The sequence below is a fragment of the Pieris brassicae genome, chromosome 6 (assembly GCF_905147105.1).
Source record: "Pieris brassicae chromosome 6, ilPieBrab1.1, whole genome shotgun sequence".
Taxonomy (NCBI): Eukaryota; Metazoa; Arthropoda; class Insecta; order Lepidoptera; family Pieridae; genus Pieris; species Pieris brassicae.
In genome coordinates this window covers 6,267,786-6,289,269 of record NC_059670.1, presented here as the reverse complement: position 1 = coordinate 6,289,269, position 21,484 = coordinate 6,267,786, and the positions used below count along the sequence as shown (strand labels likewise).

Below are 21,484 nucleotides of genomic sequence, written 5' to 3'. Positions count from 1 at the left end.
ATTTCTCCATCTGTTCCGTGATCTTTGTTTTTTCTTATTCCCAAGTAGGTGCTTAGCCTTCTATGCCTGACACACGACCTCAACTCTTTGGATCTATGTGATGTCAGTTTCCTTACGAACAGAAAGAAAACATTAAATATGAATTTCGGGTGGTACCGACACGAACGGTGATGAGAGTAGCACAAAGAAAAACTAAAATGTTGACTATAGCTAACTTCAGGGTGTCGGGTTCTTTGTAACGTTGTGCGCGCGCATCCTAAAAATTTACTCTCATAATTTTCCCTAACGCTCCAAAATAATTATAACTTGAAAAAAACTAAAACAAAAAACTATCTTCAGGGTGTCGGATCTAACCAAACGATTCTCAATTCTACCTGAACACGCTGACAATCATCAAAAATATTTACAAATTAAAGATATACCCAGTAACAGTATTCAATTTCTTTTCTTTCAGTTCTCTTAAAGACTCTTCTAAAAGGAAAGAAATAAAAACTTTATTAAACACAATAACAGGACATTTAAGTAAACTAAACTGTCCCCAGTCCCCTAGGATACCCTGTGTTGTGGGCAGCTAGTCTCTTCCGTTTGACATATTAACTGTACTTAATTATCATTTCTACCTAACACAATTTATAATGAAACTATTGTTGCACGAGTTATCTAAACCAACATTAATTAAGTTACATATATGTATAAATTTTAGATAAAATTAGGAGCGTAAACAATCATAGCACATTTGAAGCAAATATGAGCCCTTTAGTTTTTTTTTAAAAATAATAATAACGCTGCAACCTTTTTAGGTCTGGGCCTCAGATTATGTATCTGTTTCATGATCATTTGTTAAACGAATAGGCAGGTGATCAGCCTTCTGTGCCTGATGCACGACGTCAACTTGTTGGGTCTAAGACAAGCCGGTTTCCTCACGATATTTTCCTTCACCGTTCGAGCTAATGGTAAATGCGCATATAGAAAGAAAATCCATTGGTGCACAGCCGGGGATCGAACCAACGACCTCAGGAATAAGAGTCGCATGCTGAAGCCACTAGGCCAACACTGCTCCTATAACTTTTACCTTACTTATAAATTGTATTTTAACATTCTCCGTTCCGATAATGTCCAATAACATAAGTGTCATTTAGATTTATAAACCCTTAGATAAGCCGAGTTTGTTTTGTTACGGAACTTCAAACAAAAAGTTTTATGTACACATCTCCATAGTAAAACCGCGACAATACTAATTCAAGTGAAAAATATTCTCTGTATCGACATAGGACAGGTTGACAAGATTAAGTCAATGTATGTAAAGTGAGTTTTGAAAATATGTGAGTGAAAATTTTGTTTAAAGAAAACACTATTTTACCGGATTGAAGCTATGTATTATAAACGTATAATTATTTTACATAATTTTAAATGTTTCCGACGTTTTTATCCGGTAAAAAAGTGTTCTCTTCAAATGTGTAAAAGCTATATTAACAAAAGACAATACTGTGAAAATTTTGTTTTTAAGAAAGTGGTTAAAGACGAAACCTCAACGACATTTACAAATTAATCTTATATATATATATATAATATTTAACTACAAAAACTTACATAACATATTAATGTTTCTCAACGTTACAACCTTTCTCATAATTTACCAAATTGAACCAACCATTTCCGAATTTTAGCGAGACAAGCGAAATAAAATTATTTTTTAAATATCGTATATATTTTGCCTCGTATACGTTTTTAAACGTTATTTTCCACAAAAACCCGACATTTGGAGACCTAAATATTGTGACATTACAATCAATAGTCGACTCCCGCGCATTTATTTATAAAAAATAACGCCGCCCACACGACCGGCGAATTTAAAAGTCTTAATTAAGTACCATTAACAAGATTTAAGTAATCGTATGGAAGAATGAAATATGGTAATACTGAAAACGCAAAAGTGCAGTGGAGCGGCGATTTCTTAGAACTCATATTGTATTTACATTATAACATATTTTTATGTATCGTTTATTAAAACCTTAACATAACAATTAAATACAGAGTATTAACACCTACATAGTAATAATAAAAATAATGAATAAAAGAAAATTAACTGTGGTAGTGTACCTTTAACGCTGGTAGCATTTCTTCAATGTATTGTGATACTTATTCCTTGAGCGAGGAAAGCACCAGCTCTGGAATCACCGGTACTATCTACCAGGCGCTAACTCTTTAATTAGCGCCTGTGCACTTGAACCCCACGGCCCAAGAGTCTCTACTCCAAACTGAACAAAATCGAAGTTGGCGGAAAGACCCTTATATTTAAGCCGTTTATTTTATTCCGCCTGCTCTGCGGCCGCCCCAATTTTCGCTTTAATATACTGATATTACTATGGAATATTTTTTTTTAGCCCTGGGTTGATAAACACTTGCAATTTACTACCCATGTTGAGGGAGGAGTTGAGTATATCAATAGCCCACTGAATTTACTCGCACGCAGTCTCGGAGGTTCTGTATTCAATTCCGTGTATCGACACTGTATGTACGTTCTTTCAATAATTTAATGTAATTTACATTAGCTTAACAAAATTTTGGGCCAGGGCCTTCCACTTTCGTTGCCCCGAGACCTCGAAATATGCATTGCATAAGGGATTGTAGAGCCCCTGGATAGTATATTTAAGATGCTGCAATGGTTTAAAATTCAACTAAAGCCTATTTACTTTCTGTGGTAATCATACCATATTCATTAAATCCCCGACGTATCAGCCAACAGTTTACCTCACGCATTGAAATCATAAGCGTTTCAAAGAAGTCTTATCTCGCGGCTCCATTACGGGTAATTAAGGGAATCGGTGAATATCGAGATAGTATCTGTATCGGCCCACCCGCTCAAAAACGACTTTTCTAATTCATTATACATGCTTAGTTGCGTTGTGGATATTTCACTTTTCGATGAGACTGTATCGAATAATTTGTTGGTAGGGTAAAATATTGGACATTTAATGGCGTTGGTTAAGTGGCTGAAGCCTCTCATCCCTAAGGTCATCCTTCTAATCCGTAGGTTCGAACCCCGGCACTCAAGGACATTTAGTTTTTAAGACACGCCCAAAAAATGGTGTGTCAGACGCAGAATGCTGATCACCTACTTGGCTATAAAAAAAAAACTATCACTAAACATAACGAAATCTAAGCAAGACCAAGGGTTTTCTTTATTATTTAGTATCTTAGGATCTTCGCTTTCTCTCTTTAATCAGCAGCTCATGTCTGAGCCTCGTGGTTCCCACGGGTTTCTGTCCAGCACCTCTCTTATGACAGAGTACAGTTTTGAGGACGATGAGTCTTTCACGTGATCGGCTATCTAGCCGGTGAACGGCCACGTTATCTTTTGCAGTTCAGGATCGATGTATTGGTGCGCTTCGCAGTCCACGGTATTCTGAGCATTCGCCGCCAGCACCATATTTCAAAGGCTTCGAGCTTTTGTCACCCTCGATCTAATATAGTCCACGTTTCTACTCCATACTGGAAGTTAGGGGTCACTAGAGCCCGTATCAGTCTTTGTTACCAATTCCTGGTTCCAATTTTGGTTTTGTTACCAATTCTTCTTTTTTTTCAGATGTTGCCAAAAACGCGTAATGGCATCTTTAGTATGTAAACTGATAATGATACAGAAGAAAACAACTCCTTTTAACTGTTTAAAAGAAATTTAAAATAAACTTTTTGTCGCGACTGTATCGGCTCGAATGCTGTCCTAATATGTCTTTATCACTTTGATGCCTATAATAAGTATCGCAATACAGCGAGAAAATGCTGTCAGCATTAATACACTGCCGCAGGGACTTTTTTTTTTCAATTTCAGTGTTCTAATTAATTAGAGAATTGGCATTATTGTATTATAAAATTCATAAACGTAACTTCAATATGTAATGTAATTAATTATCGGCTCAAATATAAGAGTCTTTCCTTCAACGTCGATTTTGTTCTCTTTGGAGTAGAGACTTGAGTGCCGCGGGGTTCAACTGCATAGGCACTAATTAAAGATTTAAGTTAGCGGTTTACCACCGCTGTACCCAGAGCTGGTGTTTTCCTCTCTCAACGAATAAGTATCGCAATACAGCAAGAAAATGTTGCCAGCGTTAATCGTACATTGCCACAGGGACCAATTTAAAAAAAAATGTTTTATTTATTTTTAATTCGCTTTTAATAAATTTTTATTATTACTATGTAGGTTAAGAAAATCGTAAATACTGTATATTTGATTGTCTAAATTAAACGATTATATAACTTATTTGAAAGGAATTTACAAAATAAGGTTTTTGTACTAATATGATTTTAAAGATCGTTATCTAAATTCTTTGGTTAGTAAATAGGTTTGTTAGTACCGCCCATATCGAATGTCCGAATAAAAATATATGTTTTATTCCAAAAATTATGTATTATATCGTAGATTAAGAAATATTATCTATTATCTACATAAACATTTAGATGCTAATTAAAATCCATTCAAGCTTATTTTCAAAAGAATGCGATTTGCATAACATCACCTTAACTTTGCTAAAAATGCTTATTTCGTGGCCAGATGTGGTGTGTTTTGTATTAAAACTTTATTCATTAAATTTTATATGATATGTAAAACTTTTTATCAAGATAAAATACTGTTTATACCGTTATTAAAAGGGAACTAATTTTTTGAAGTGTTATTTAAATCTACGAGAAGTTATTATGATCAGTCGAAATAATAATGGGCAGTCATGTTTTATTGCTGGTTGGTAAATTTGTGCGACAGTAAAACATAGACAATATTAAAAAACATAATTGGCCAGTTATTACAATTTCAGTAATAAAAATACGTAATAATAAATAGCCGGTAAAAATGATGAAATGGGCAGTTCGATAAATAGTTCAGCAGTTTTAGGTTAGGTTAGGTTTCGGATAGCCCAGTCTTAACTGCCTAATTTAGCTATTGCACATCTCAGTATTTATTATATGATCAATTTAATCATTTTTATCGACTTATTATTGTTTATCTTTACTGCTAAGTTTTAACTGCCAAACTTATTACTGAATATTCGGAGAAATTTCGAAAATATGTAAAAGTAAAATTGCCCTTAAACTAAGTAGCTCCAGCAGCTCGTCCAATAGTCAACCACAAGATTTCTGCCGCAGCTAACACAAAGAACTTAAACAGATCTTCATACATTGTATCTGAGAATCATCTCGATCACGTCTGCATCTAACATAAACTGCATCATAACTGGTCCATCCGTGTATACACAATCTAGGCTTATAACACTCATTTTTGCATTGTGGGTTAAATTTTAAATAACATTTTACTTCAACTTGTTATGAAATTAAATCAATGTATTCACGCCTATCTCTCCCAATAGACGCGCTTTAAAAACTAATTTGCATCCAAAGTCGTAAGTTAAAGACACCATATAGTTTATATCTACATCATGAAAATATTTCATAATCATTATTGTACGAAAAACATTCTCAAAAAGCGAACAAGTCCTTCCCGCCCTTTTTGTGTCTAAGCCAATCGCTTAATTTGCTTTAAAAATACAGGTTTAGTTGACATTTACACAATTTACATTATACAATTTCCAAGCAAATCTAAACAAAGCATAATGGCCGTACAAGTATAATATAGGAAATTTCGTTTGTTATCATGCTCTCACTTTACTTGTGGTTTGGGAGACGTGGCCTACTAGTTTAGTAATAAAGTATAGAATTTATCAAGATATCAAAGTCATTAGCATGATAATATCGGGAGCCGAGAAATATTAGATCTCTTTGATAACTTTCCGAATAGTGAGATCACACACGACGTTTCCGGTTCGAATGAATTAATTTCGCTTAATTTAGTTGCGAAGTTAATTCGTAAGTAAATTAAATATTTATATTATACCTTGCTTAATGGGCCATATGGTATCTGGGCAATGCGTTTATTTTAGACGTCAAACGAATAAATTTTACAAAATATGCTCCATATTTTTTAATTTTCCCTAATCGATCTGTTTATAAGTGCGTTATAAAGAACAAGAGTTTTAATGAAGTTTAGACGAGATTAAATGTTTAACTATTAATTATTAAGAAAAAAACACATAAATATAATACCTGATGATAATATATCTGTCTTGTAGAATTGAATAAAATGCGTATAATTTTTTTGTTGTATTAGTGTGACGATCTTTAAATGACGTGACAAGTTCACGCTCAATTAAATGTGAAGCCAAGCCAAATGTCTCTGTTAAAGATTTCTGTATCTAACTTACGGATGACAGCACGTTTCATATACTGGTGGTTATTTTGATGTGATCTAATATTTTTTTTTAAATATACATATAAACACGTCTTATACCAAAGATAAAATTTTCTGCAAAAGGACGTTATCTAATCCTTAAGATTCATATGGAACTTAAATTCTTATCGTGATTCTATACTAATCAGAAACTGATTTTATTTATTGTATGCAGAGAATGGCCTCGAACCAATAGTAAAAAATATAAAAAACTCGGACGGCACATCAAACGATTTAACATCAAATTCGATTTTCTACTTGGCTGTTTACAACTGTGTTACAATTTCATATCATAAACTTATATTGTCAATTTAATTATAATCTATGCTCCGCTCCATAGATTAGGCAATGGCGCGAAATGATTTAGTTCAAGATACAGATTGTAGTCTTGTACGAGTACTGTGATAAGATACTAGTATTTTTTCGGATTTGTCACATCCGGAATAGAAGCGAGAATTTTAACGCGTAATTAGAATTAGTTTCATGAATGATACCAATAAGTAGTGGGGGAAAATAATAGGGTCCCTAGAATTATAGAAAATAAGTATTACATAATATATTATAAGTATAGCATGGCTCTCGTACCTAAGCAAAATAACTTTAGAAAGGCTGGGTATGTCTAAACGAGATACGTGGACAAACCAATGCGAAAAAGGACGGACGCTTCTCAAACTAGGAAGCTTTCGATTACGGTCCAGTGCTTTTCTTAAAAAAAAACAATTTATCTTAGAATAACCAAGGGTAAAGTGTTTTATATAAATTTTAACATGAATGCTTCAAAGCGACGCTCTACTCATTTGAGTTGTTGCCGTTTTTCATTTTGTTTAAATAATATTTTTTAATAGTCAAACCAAATTTTAAATAAGACAGGATATATTTTTTAATATAGGTAAATATTATGCAATCAAAAACATAAAAACTTGTCTAAAATCAAGAACAACTAAAAATTTAAGTAACTTTACTGGCAGTCAATTTTTTTTAAATAACTTGATTTCTTTGTAAGATCAAAATGTTAGTAGTTTTAAGTCTGTCCTACCACTTGCGTCTAGTAATAAGGTAAGGACACCACATTTGTTCAACTTTCCTGACAGCTGGCGCCATCTTATTACACGGTAACTCACTGGGATCAAGCATTCTATAAGCCTTTGGTTTCGAAAACTTCATATCTTCGTAGTCCACTCCATGGCGAACCCAGGTTGTTATAAAGCCAGACCCTTAGAACAGCTAAAGTATGTTATATATTTATTTTTAACCGCGTCCATATCCACCTGAATTAATTTTCATTAGTAGCCATTTATTTTTAAGCTTTGGTAGGTATATAGAATGGTTTTTATAAAGATTTTATCAGAGCTTCATCAAAGCGGCAATGCAAGAACCTTGTTAATTTATTTATTCAAATTTGTGCCTTTTTCAGTCACGTTATGAAAGGAGTTAAGTGACAAGCGAAGCCTATGTATTCATTTCGAACACCATTGGTATTAAGAAATAAATACTCACTATCATAATTGTCAATTATATCCGGTCTCAGTGTTCCAACTGTGTAAAATCTGAGCTTTTTCACAGCATCCTCGTATTCTTCACATCTACAACGATCCATTATTGAATAAGCATTGACGTCAAAAACTTAATTTAAAAATGCATAATTTTGTAAGAAGATGACAGATTACAGACAAACCCTTTTTGTAATTATTAGATACAAAGTTTCTTTTACAATGTTCCTTCAAATGGCTTCTTACAATCCAAACTTCTATGACAATCATTGCCAAGTTGACAATTGACTATAACTCAAAATTACCTCTTATGTCTGGAAAGTGAAACCTCCATACACGTACATGATATTTTAATTCAGTTGCCGCTACTAAAATACTAAAATAAAATACTTACCCAGGTCTTTAAGGCAAATTTCAGACAATTCTTAGCGTAATACATGTTGTTAAATAATATGGGAATTAAATTAGCTCACACGTGACCATACAAATTCGGTGGCATATGCGTGCGATCGTAAGACTTTACTACATATATTTGGCTGAAACGAAACGTAAATGTTAGCGTTCCTGTGTAATTATCGATATGGATGTAACAGCGCCATCTAGAGACAATCACACGTATTAGTGCGTAAAAAACAGAGATTGAATTGCAAAAAAAGTCAGCACCCGTGTTAACCGACCGGCGGCATAAAATCAGTCACAAGTCATAAACATCACCATAACTTGCGGTATATACGAGCAATTCGCTAAGAAAAAGTTTAAATAACGTTTTACGATCGGATTGTAAAACTGAGATCACGTGCAATCCCAGTTTTTAAGGCTTCTTGTAAGTTATATCATAAAGTGTTAGTATCACATTGTGTTCCGAGATTTTCTTAATAACAACTTAATAGTAATATTTTTATAGGGAAAATATTGGACTAGCCATAAGTAAATAGTTTTAAGGATTTTTATATTCTTTACCAGAAGCTGGCACAAACTTTATCGACCAAATATGAATAACTTGTTGCTAGATACTAAAACAGGGGGTGGATCAAAGCTTAGAATCAGATCGTAAATAACCTCGGAGATTTAGGAACTTCTTGATATACTATGCAATAATATCTATAGAATAAAAAAAAATGTGTGCGTGTACGTACACACGAATGAAGTGAAACTTCTTTATAACCCTATTTTTCGAAAAATTTATATTCTATATCCAACTTTACAGAAATTTGTTAAATAAAGTTTAATAAAAGGCTTTTATTACCATAGAATCCATACCAAAGAACATCATGAATACAAATAATACAATTATTTCATTTTACCTATTTACCATTACTACTAAGATTACCATTTTACTACTAAGATTATTACAGAATTTCATTATTTGTAACAGAATTATTAATATCATTGTTATCGTTATTAAATATTTGTGTTATTAATGGCTTGGAATCTCCTCGAATCGACCGTGCTAGGGACAAGAAAAATATGGATCGTAACGGGAAAATGTGACGCTTAACCGAAAATGTGACGGTAGTTTTTTTCCAACGCCTTTAATGTGAGAAGATTCACTTCAAAAACAGATGCGTCATATTTAATAAATTCAGTATTTAAAAGTAAATAAATATCTTTAAAAGTTCAATTAACCCAACGCACTATTCAATTAACGTTCAGCTGTAACCAAAGCTGCGAACAGAAATCAATTATTTTTAATTCGACTATTCGCACATAATGGTCTCAACCATCTAGATTTAACTGCTGCAGCCATTGTAAAAGTCATCAATTGCAGTAGCACAATTTATTATCTTAATGCAATAAAATTAACCTACTAATTTGTTCTTAGCAATTTAATTTTTATTATCTCTTAAAGTCGATAACCACATGAAGTTATGTTGTGTAATTTTTAACACGATACTTCAAACATCGGCGTTATTGTAAGGGATCGTGTAGATTATGCTTAAGCATAATGTATAAATATGTAAATATAGATAAACTTGTCTGCAAATGGTTGCACCGATTTGGTTAATTATGACCTTGAAATATTTGTTGAAGTTTACGAAAGGTTTATACTTTAACATGAGTGATAAGTAAAGAAAAATACTAAAAACGAGGAATACTACTATTTCCAATAAAAACAATTCCTAGCTGTGAGATATTTGATGTATCTGTATTTAAGAAATAAAAAGTTGTCACTGGGTTGTTATATAAATGCCCTCAGAAATGAGTGTTTCGTAGCTGTAGTATGAGGTCTGATCTCATTGGTGTGTTCTAAAAATGTGTTATGTTTTGTCACAAATGTATGTAGTTCCGGTCATCTAGTATATAAATAAATTATCAACTAAAAATTACAATTTACAACTACAATAACTCTGCTTTTTTGTGACATTATGTACACCGTAATGCGTTGCCAAACACGCGGAATTTAAACATATTTTTAAGTTTCTAAATTGCTGTTACAGTAAAAATAATCTTGTAAATATGTTATGTATTTTATTAACTAAAAAAAAAGTAATAAATTAAGATTTAGAAGAAATCGCAACAGCCAATCGTCGCTTTCATATTAGTCTATTTTGTTTATAAACATTTTCAAATTTCGAATCAAATAAAATCTACATCTATAGACAATGAATCCAAAAATCTCAATGACAAGAGGGTTATTAAAAAAAATGCTTCAACGGTTAAAAATGCAATGTGTACAACCTTTATCCGTAGCGGTATTTCACGGCTATCCGATACCGACGCCTCCGAGTTAAGTCGCAAATTACTTCGAGTTTTACGATTCCTCGCACCGGGAGCCGTTCCACTAAATGATATAAAGAATAGACTTTAATTATCCCTCAATAGAAAGAATGACATTCTTTTGTTCTCTTTTCTAGAACAAGTGAACACTAATTCCAAAGTTGAGTTATTTTGATAAAGTAATTTATCGGATAAAATTGTTATCCAAGTCAATTCCTACGAATAGGTAGCGGAGTTCCTTTACTATATCATTTATAATTCGCATAAATTTCTTAGCTCATAAATTACACAGATAAAAATGTTACTTCTACCAATACAAAAAATACATTAAAAAATAATACTCATTAACAAGACAATAATGTAAAGAAACAAAAGGTTGTTATTATTCGAACGGTGAGTTCACCTGTCTCATTTGAGTTAATATTTATTTGATTGCCAAATTTCCTATTCCCTCATCTACCTGTATGACCAATTGTCGAAAAGGTTTTAGGGGTCCGATGTACGACTTTTGAACACATTGTAAAATCTAAGTGATTTGTATAAGTTTTAGAAGCGAAAAAAAATCTTGATATTTTGTAGATATTTGCTTTTATAATTAGATGGAGTAGGATATTTTTTGTGTTGAGGTATTACTGTCTAAGCGACTTGTAAAGCAATAATTATATATTATATAATTAAATTAAAAGTTGCATTTACTGGGTACGTTTCTCCAATTCTCTCCAGATATTTTTCGTAGCCCAAAACCTACCCATTTTTTTGACTGCCACGTTTTATAAAATGAACGAAATTTCGCTCTTGACCGTTTTCAAGATCTTGATAAGAACCCCATAAATAAGTGTTATTTGATGTCTTCATAAAACGAACTCATTTTGATGTTTAATATTGTTTTTTTTTTCAACCTTGTATGTTTGGAAAAGTTATTGATGCGTATAAGGTTATATTAATACAGCCATATACCTGTTATACTATTTATACAGATTTTATGCCTACACATATATAGGCTAACTTTAGTTCCTTAGAATATACATCTAAACCCTACAAAGGTATCTTAGTTTTTTATTCATGACTCCGTCAAAATTCTTAAGAATGCCCAATGTTTCAGACTAAATTCTTATGGATGCCCAAGTTTTCAGGCACATATTGCTCATTACTGATATAGAGAAGTTACTCATATGCACGTTGTTTTCCAGGCCAGGCGGGTGTCAACCAGCTGGGAGGTGTGTTTGTCAACGGCAGGCCCCTCCCTGACATGGTACGAAAGAGGATCGTCGAGCTGGCCATACTTGGTGTACGACCTTGTGACATCAGTCGACAGCTACTTGTCTCGCATGGATGCGTCTCCAAGATCTTAACCAGATTCTACGAGACTGGGTCTATTAGACCTGGTTCTATCGGCGGTAGTAAGACGAAGGTATGTAACCGATACTGATGTTAGGGCGTAAACTAATTAGTGTTATTTTGTCCGTCGGGTTAAGCAATAAATAAAAATAGGCGATTATATAAAACCTTTCGTTCGTAATGTAACTAATTCTGTAGAAACACCTAAATATAAAGTTTTTTCCGTAAGAAGAATTTAAGAATATATATAAATAGGTAGGCCTTAATATTGTCATATTTTATTTAAAAAAGGATTTACATTTATTAAAATACGTACTGATCTTAATAACGCATGATTACTACTTACATGGTTAATGTCGACAATAAAGCTATTCTTTATGAACTTATGTTACTAAATGTTACCTTTAGACTCTTGGGCCGTCGGTTTCAAGAGCACAGGCGCCTATAAAAGAGTTAAGCTGCCGCCTGGTAGATAGTACCGGTGATCCCAGAGCTGGTGTTTTCCTTACGAATAAGTATCGCAATACAACACACTACCACAGTAACAAAACTTTTGGATTTTCTATTTATTATTATTACTACTACGTAGGTTAAGAATATTGCAAACTGTATATTCTTTGAATTAAATAACTGACTGTCACAATATACGAAAATACTCATACAAAAATAATAAACAAAACAACTGTAGGCGGCTCAATAAACCGAGTGAAGGGGTCACGGCGGCAATCACATGTAATTATAAACTATAAAATCACTCCACTTTCGGCTTCTTCAGGTGAGCTTTAGTCACGCTGGTTTTATTTTTTCTGCCCCGGGTTCTGTGTACATGAAGCTTTATTCATTTAAAAACTCCGTCTTTGTAATAGTGTTTTATATTGCATAGGCATTCAGGCTTTACAACTCTTAAAGCTTATCCTTGAAATAATACTTTCGCTTATTGAGAGCGAACTCAAAAAAGTAAAAACTATTATTTTTAACACAAATTATTTACAGTACGGTATTAATAATTAAGTAATAATAATAATTAAAAAATGGATAGATAGAAAATTTATTATTTTATTATTAAAATTACATTAAACTTAATCTAACCTAAATAAATTATTGAAATATATAGAAAAGAAACACCCATGGACTATATGTATTACTTACCGAAGTTGTTAATAAAATACTAAAGAGAAATATTAAGTCTTATTACCAAAATCTATTTATGTCTTCCTTTAAAAAATGTAGTCGTATGTTAACGCTTCTTGTACACATGTATTTCGTTAAAGATATTCTTATTCTTATCCACATTATGCCCCCAAAACCCGTGAAAACTGAGCAGCGGTGAACGCATCGGCCTTCCTAAATTCGGTACGCCAATAAACCATACATTTTGTATCCACAAACGAATGCCGCCGCCAAAAAATTGATTATAACAAAATGTACCGAATCACCGAAATTTTATTGCTTTTATGGTAATGTTTAATTGACTACTAATCAAGCTGCCCGAGAAACGAACTTGGGCCATCAGTGAAAATATTGATGTAGCGAAATGGAAATTAATTTTATTACTCGTTTTATTGTTTACTCCATATATGATATATAAAGGCGTAATAGATGTTTAACAGACAAAATTTAACCACAAGAAGAAATAATTTTGCTCGTTTTCCGGTAAAATCATCCTTTGCAGCTACTCCACTCTTCGAAGACACTCTTCTAAAAGTCACAGTCAGCATCGGAATACTTTGTTGACATATCGAACGTTGTCACCCTGACCACGCACGCTGAAAAGTACGCGAAACATCGGAAAAAATTTAAAATTTAGAATTATGTAAATAACTATAAGTTTTAATAATAATACATAGCTTTAATCCGTTCGAAAACTGTTTTTCTTAATATCGAACGTTAATTTTGAGAAAAACGCTAAATTAGCCCTCAAGAAGCTTCGTGTGATCAGTAAGGCAAGACGGTACTTCACGCCGAGCCATCGTTTGCAACTCATTAAAGCAGTACCAACTTCTTCTCTTGACCGTATTCAACGTAGAGCCGTTCGAATTGTCGACGACCAATCTCTTTCTGAACGGCTTGACCCGTTGGTGATGCGTAGAGAGACGGTCCTCTCAGAGGGGTCGTTTGGATTAGTTGCCTAGAGATAAGTTTCATCATCAGACGTCGAGGCAGAATACGAAATTCCACACGTATCACCTCGACGCTTTAAATGTTTCTTTCATCATGGTCATAAAACCATAGAGCTTTGCAAGGTACATTTTTTTTCGCGCAGTTCCCGTTTAATTTTTAAACTAGGCTAATCCCGCCAAAGTAAAGTTAACTTATTAAAAATCTTAAATTATCAAAGACAACAAAAATGTATGCTATAATTTTAAAGTCCCAAATGTCCCAGTCCCAAAGGCGCTGTTAGTCAACTAAAATTAAAAATATAATAAAATTTGAAATTTTATTGACATTGAATACAGTTATTTCAATAAATACGCTAACTCCCAATTATAACTTTGATTTCGTCCAAATCAAATCGCGAGTGTGGGAAAACACGCAAGCCTGTGGTTTCTGTAACAAATGGCCACCGTTACTAATTTCGTTTAAGAAAACTCATGCTAATTAAAAGATAAACAAAGTTCTTTGTTTACATGTAAGTATAAATAATATTTTTCCTAACGCTTTGCGCGCAGTTCATAACACTTATACGTGTGCATTGTGTATTTTTATATAACAGCTGGACAAGTTGTAATTAAGTAAAACGGTTAATATAATACGCGCCGTTAGATATTATAAATACTTTTTTGGTATGTAAAACAAAAGACAAAACAATAGTGCGTTCCATGATTGGTGCAGCGGAAATACGAATCGTGTTTGTGATTGGACATGGAAATTTTTTAAGGGATAATCTATAAACTGAAAACAAGAATCGCAAATACCTACTCAATTTATCCTACTTCTAAAAAGAAGGTTTTCAGTTTGACATAGATGTTACTTTGAAGTAATTAGATAATATTTGACTACACATTACAAAGCGTATTATTTTGGTATTCTAATTTCTCGATCACTAATAGGCATTTTAAGATAATCATTTTAATGAAGTATGTATATTCTAACTTAGAGAAAAGTTTCATCACAATCAGCTATGTCGTTTTTGAGATTTTTGATGTCGATTTTGTAGAGTATAATAGTTAGGTACTTAGATAACTAATAAATATGATTATTTGCAATAATCTTCCATCTAGTCATAATCATACATAGCATTATCAAAGTTCTTCCTTCGAAGTCCTGTTTCGGCTTTTTCGATAATCAAACAAATGCAAGACAAGTCACGGTGGATTCTTGTCGTATCTTTACAGGTTCAGGCTTAGACAAAGTAGGCAGCACTTTGTAGTCCTTGTAGCAATACAGCTGAAAAGATGGTGTTACATGTTCTGACCGACTGTCCAATGTATGGATACGACAGGTATAACACTGAACAAGCTATTGGCATAAAGGTAACAGAGACGATAATGTTCAACATTAGGTTAAGAGGCATCTTTCTGGCATTTGCTGTAAATATTATACAAAAAGTTTTTAAAAGAATTAGGTAGTGCTTAATCATCTTGGTTACCATAGATATTTACTTTAGTTGTACATATACGTAAGTTATTTAATACCTCTGACGACAACATGGTGGGGAAATTAGCTAGAAAATATATTATATAAAAAAGTATCCCACGAAGCATCTTCAATAGTGTATCGAGATTATTACATTAGCTGAATAAAAAAAAATCATATTTAATTGCAAAAATTGCCTTATTTTTATACATAAAATTAAGATTAAAATAATTGTATCGCGCTGAACCGAAGTACCAATCAAAACCAAACATCGGACAAGTACCAAACATTTACCTACGTGTAACAAACAACTTGCAAACATGTATCATCTAAGAGGACCATTAGGATTATGAGTGTTCGTATCAATAGTAATGGAAAAGTAGCCGATAAATGAATATAATTATTCACATGCGTCACGCATTTCTTTGCCCGTGATCGACAGAAGCGTTTACCGCTCGATATGGCTTCCATTCGAATAATTGAACTTGGCATTCCCAGTACTTCACAAAGGCATTTAACGAAAAACCTATTAAATACGAATCGATTATAATCTCGAGTTATGTTTCCAGTTATTCTCAATCGATCCGGTAAATCGATTAATCGTCCGTTTATTATTAGGTTACATTTTTTACGGTTGCTATCGAACAATTAGCGGTAAGGTTAATGTCGTGCATGAGGGAATAAAACGCATCAATGTTGCAGTCAAAATTTAAGTCGTGAATCGCTCATTTTAGTATAAAAATTATTTGATGGTCGAGCAAGGAGGTGATGTACAACAGGAGCAATGTAACATCAGCTCCTGAAAAACAAGTGACAATCAACTGTGGCAACAAGCTTCAAACTATTAGATCATTTTTTGTGGTATTTAAGGCTTATAACGCCTCTAGAATAGTATTGAATATAAGTTTATTGAAAAAGCTTTCTTGGATGTTTACACCATCAATATCTACCAAAATTATTTATTTCATGTCTAAAGAAATAAAATACTTAAAAATAGCCACGTTTCGCACAACTCAATCGACCACACCGACTCGCCTTTGCTTTTACGAGCAGAAGTTATGCTTTTTATGATCGATGGCCACTATTTACGACGAAATGACCATAATTAGAGATCACAGCGCTCTCGGCTTTATGGTGTGCCCATATTGACCACTTTCACACTAAATTTGATTGTTATAACACTAATGTTCTCGAAATATAAATTTTAATAGGTTGTAATTGCGATTTCTTGTTTTGTTGCATATAAAATAAATCTTAATTAATATTCCTACCTGTCTATTAACTTAAATCTATAGGCCCAGCCCTGTTTGCAGGAGATTACATAGAACATTATTAAAACAACCATTGCAAGAGTAATTGATATTTTATCGTATCGTTTTTAACGTATCAGCATTAGTTATATGCCTTCACGCCCAAACCTCCTTAATTTCGACGACTTTTAGCGTAGCCTAGTAAAGTATTCAATGGAAATTACGAGTACAGTTCCGGGACATTTAGTACTTAAATATTATAAAGCGTTATATTCTCAATTAACAAGTTGACAAGTACTTGCTGTTTTTATACATGGGCCAAACGTTGTAAAATATAACGGTAGTTCTTACATTGATGCATTCTACTGGGTGAAGTAAAATTATCAATTGTGTTAAAAAATGTCAACATTTTCACAAGAAATAAACATAATATTGTGCGACGCGCGGTAATTTCCAATAAACCAGGCAACCCGTATGAAAGAAAAGAAAATTTTAACCTTTACAAAAATTATTAATATTATAATTGTACAAATTCAAATGTTGCTTTAATATAATAGCACAACAATGTACTGGTAAACGTATATTTAAACGTAATTATTGAATATTAATCATAATCCCTCTTTAAAAACATTAGCATCGCATTATTTGATTGAATTCGTCCGTTAGTTTCTAGTTTAGACCTGAAATCACATTAAAAAAATTAGCAAAAAGGTTTTATTTAAACGTCACCTCATTACAACAATATCTTTTATATCGTTTTTTATTATTACAACTCACACACATCACGCATGTCCAAGGGATGTAACCCATGTTTTAGCTATCACATAATAAAATCACTACCTAACCCGTATTTGAACTTACCCCTGACTGCCTATTTCCGGCGATTATATTAATAAAACGGTCTTAGGGGGTTAAAACATTTTGTCATATCTTAATTTGATAGCTTTTTCATTATTTTATAATTTTTTTAAATAAAGCCGTATTTAAAGATGTTGAGTAATTTATCTCTTTTAGATTGATAATTATAGTTATATATTTTAAGAAATTCTTAGTGGTTTGACCATGTAGAACGGATGATTGAGAAGCGGTTATCAAGTAGGATAGAGAAAACGACCGTGGATTGTGAAATCGGGTTGGGTACATACCTGGACCAAATCTAGGAGGTACTAAAGAAGACAAGTTAAAAGTAGCCATAACCGACGAGAAGAGATTGTAAATGGAATGTCAAAAAGGTAGATGAAACGAGAGAGCTCTATTAGAACCATAGCAAGTGGAGATCCGTGGTCACTTCAGGAAAAATACGTGTTGCCATAAACAAATAAAATAATATTTAAAGTAGGTAGATAGGAAAACTATGTTATAAATTATACGTGTTATTAGATTTATACGTAATTACACATTAACCTGTGTTTCGATGTTTCATGATAAAGCTGTAATTACAACAAAAAAAACCGTCAATCAATATTATAACTCGAGTTAAAGCCATAATTATAGCAGCGGAAAACAAATAGATACAATTCCCATGAATTTAAAACATATTCGTATATTATTGAAAAGTTTGATAAACATCGAGAGTCCAATAACATGCCAAAGCCACATTAACAGCTTTGACAAACAGAATAACGTGAATATTTAGTGTTGCCAGCGTGTTAGCCATGTTTAATTGCGCAAGCAACACCGAAGCGTAATTCGAGATTAATTTTCATATGGTAATGTTCTATGTAGATTTGTATGTAATTAATTGTTTTTTTACCAGTGAAATACGAAATAAAATTAGCTATAACAATCAATTGAGACCTTATATTTTCATAAAGAGTTCTGGCCTTAAATAACTAGTACTATATAAACAACACTGCGATGTTCCATACTATTACTAAATGTACATTATGAGGTGATGTACTAGATTAATTATTTTTTTAAACTTATATAATATAAGCTAACTTTATCTATAATAGTACGTAATCTACAATATTCGGATGTCACCCCATTAAAGTAATTTTTCGAGTGAAGTGACAAATACTGCTTTGATAATAATTTGATATTTAAATAAGTTAAAACAATTCGTAATCTAAGTGCGACCATGCGCGTTCCATGTGTCAAAAACGTATTGGATTTTGACATACGAAAGTCATAGTTCGGACCCGAGAAATAACAGTTATAATAATATTTCCAGCTCTAGGAATTATTAAATGTACTGTAGGTATATAAGGACCTCTTGATTGCTATTACATAATCCTCACATAACATCTTGCCACCGCTAATGCAAAGTAAATGATAATTTATATAAGAAAATAAGTAAAATTGTTATATAATCATCTAAAAAACAATACATGAATTACATAAATCACTTTGCTAATAAACTCTATGCATGACAAATCTTAAATAACTCATATTAATGGGACTATGATGAGTTTGTACTAGAATCTAGTCATACTTAGATCAAGGAGGCATTTTAACAAAGTAAATGGCTAATAAGGCGTAAACGCTAAAATAACATTTCCTAATAACCTATAGAATCTAGTCATACTTAGATCAAGGAGGCATTTTAACATAGTAAATGGCTAATAAGGCGTAAACGCTAAAATAACATTTCCTAATAACCTACGTCTTATTTTCTACTGGCCGCCGCTCAGTACCAAATTTTAAAATGGTTTGTTAAGCAATAGACATTCACTGGACAAAAAAATGGTCTACAGTTGGAAGAAAAAAATGCATATCTTTATGATTTTTAGTTATAATATAACTATATAGGAAATATTATATGGTACTAGTTGTATATTAATTATACTGCATACGAGATGTGCCTCAGAACCTAAACCAACCTGAACTGGTACCTCTACCTATGTCAAATTAAATATTCGATTTGAGAGCAACCCGATTGAATATAGACGGCTCAAGTATTCCAATTTAAAAAATAATTGATGGTCATTAGAACAAGTAGTCGATTTCAAGCCTCAGCGATAAATTCCAGCTACTGAAAAATAAAACATTAGTTAGATTTATTTAGATAAGTTCTAAATATCTTTAATCTATTGTAAAATGTGATTCGATCAAAATGTCAATTTCGAATAATTAGGTTGTAATCTGTTGATCGAGTAATTTGTAACAGCGATTGGTCAGAGCGGGTCATGGGAGCGGGCACCTGTCAACCGTTGTCAATTGTCAACCGACGTAGTTATCTATGCCTTAATAACAACGATTTGGATGCGGGATTAAAAAAACTGTATCTTGATACAAAATAAGGCTATCTCGTCGTTAATTACAATAAGAATAGGTTACAACAACAGAGGATAATAATTAATTGAATTTGAACATATATTTATAAACTTATCCTTCTATAATAGTCTGTTTTCGCACACTTTATGTATGACATTCTTCTGCTTTAAAAGGAGTAATGTATACGTACTATAACGTTTTTGGATAGACACAAAAACCACTCCTTGTAATACGGCGACACCTTTTTGTATCTAAAAACATATTACTCAAATAAATAGAGAGCTTATCCAAAGCGCTAGATAAACCCTATATCATATAATATTTTCAATATGTTTTATGAAGCAGCTTTACGGTATTAAGAGGCGAGTAATAATATTGACAATATAATCTAGGTTAGCCACCATAAAATGAATATTATCTGTGTAAATCAAACTTATGTAGGCTGTCACATGTGTTTTAAAAAAAATTATAAATGTTTACTTTATTTCCAATTCAAAGCAAAATATATGTTTTATACTAAAATTATTTGTGACGCTGCCACACGAAAATTCGAGAGCCAATATAATAGAGGAAACAGCATGTTCATAAGACATAGTTTTACAACCGACTTATACGCATTCCTAGGCCCTCTTTACACTTATGTACCTAAGTTTTATGAGTCATCTTCGCAGCACTAGGAAATGCAGTATAATATAGACTTACGGTCCATAAAAACATCATGTTCTATGATGTTTGTCAGGATTAATGCAAATCAGTCGCTGCTAGGAAGTAGCAGAGTTAGAACTATTTTATATAAAACTGGAACTGCCGAGATAATTACTGTTTTAGATACAATATTTAGGATAGAGTTCAGGATTTTACCAAAGAATACATTTATTTATTTTTTAAGTGAAGATGATCTATAGATAAAAACCTTTATAAAAAACTAATCTAGAAATTACCTGATGATTATTATCCTCAATGCTCCATCACCTTTGATATTTGACATAACGGTGTCGCAATCATTAAAAAAACGTCACCTAGACAAGCAATGCACCTGCAATACCATTAAGCCAATATTAACTGCGGAGAATCTCTTCCTCCCTCGAATTAATATCGAATCAATCCGCCATTAAAGCAACGGTCTCACGCCCCGGCAAATTATCTTTCACCCCATCAGGAAGGTGGAAAGTCTAATAGAAATCGGTAATAAGAAACGCTAATCGTGCACGCGTCTGTGGACAGTTAGAGCGCCATCTTGTTGCGAGCGGCAAAAACTTATATTGGATGTGTCAAGGTATGATGGATGTTGGCGCGCAAAAAGCGTCGCGTACGGAACCGATCGTCACGGAATGCTACTGCGTTACCGCTTTCATAATCGATCTTTCGTACCGTAATATCGTTGATGCTAACGGATCATTTTGATTCTCTTGCTTTTGTTCATTTATAGCTTCTTTTCGTATATTTTAATGGTGCGACCGATGCATCATACGAAAAAATAAATTAAAATTCATAAATAATTAAATCATATTGATACACTACCATTATCATACATGAAAACAAATAAAAATGATATACAAGGAAATGTGTACTTCAATTAGTTCATTTCGTAAATTCGAAATGCAAATATGTATGTATTATAA

The 21,484-nt window shown here is 32.7% G+C and overlaps 1 protein-coding gene across 1 annotated transcript in view; it reads left to right on the top strand.

The window, feature by feature from the left end:
• The window catches only part of LOC123710955, a 39,759-nt gene that overhangs the window by 12,799 nt on the left and 5,476 nt on the right, over positions 1 to 21,484 (top strand). Inside the window, exon 4 of the mRNA XM_045663297.1 lies at positions 11,673 to 11,893. Within this exon, the coding sequence (XP_045519253.1) occupies positions 11,673 to 11,893 (221 nt within the window). The remainder of the gene's footprint in view (positions 1 to 11,672; positions 11,894 to 21,484) is intronic.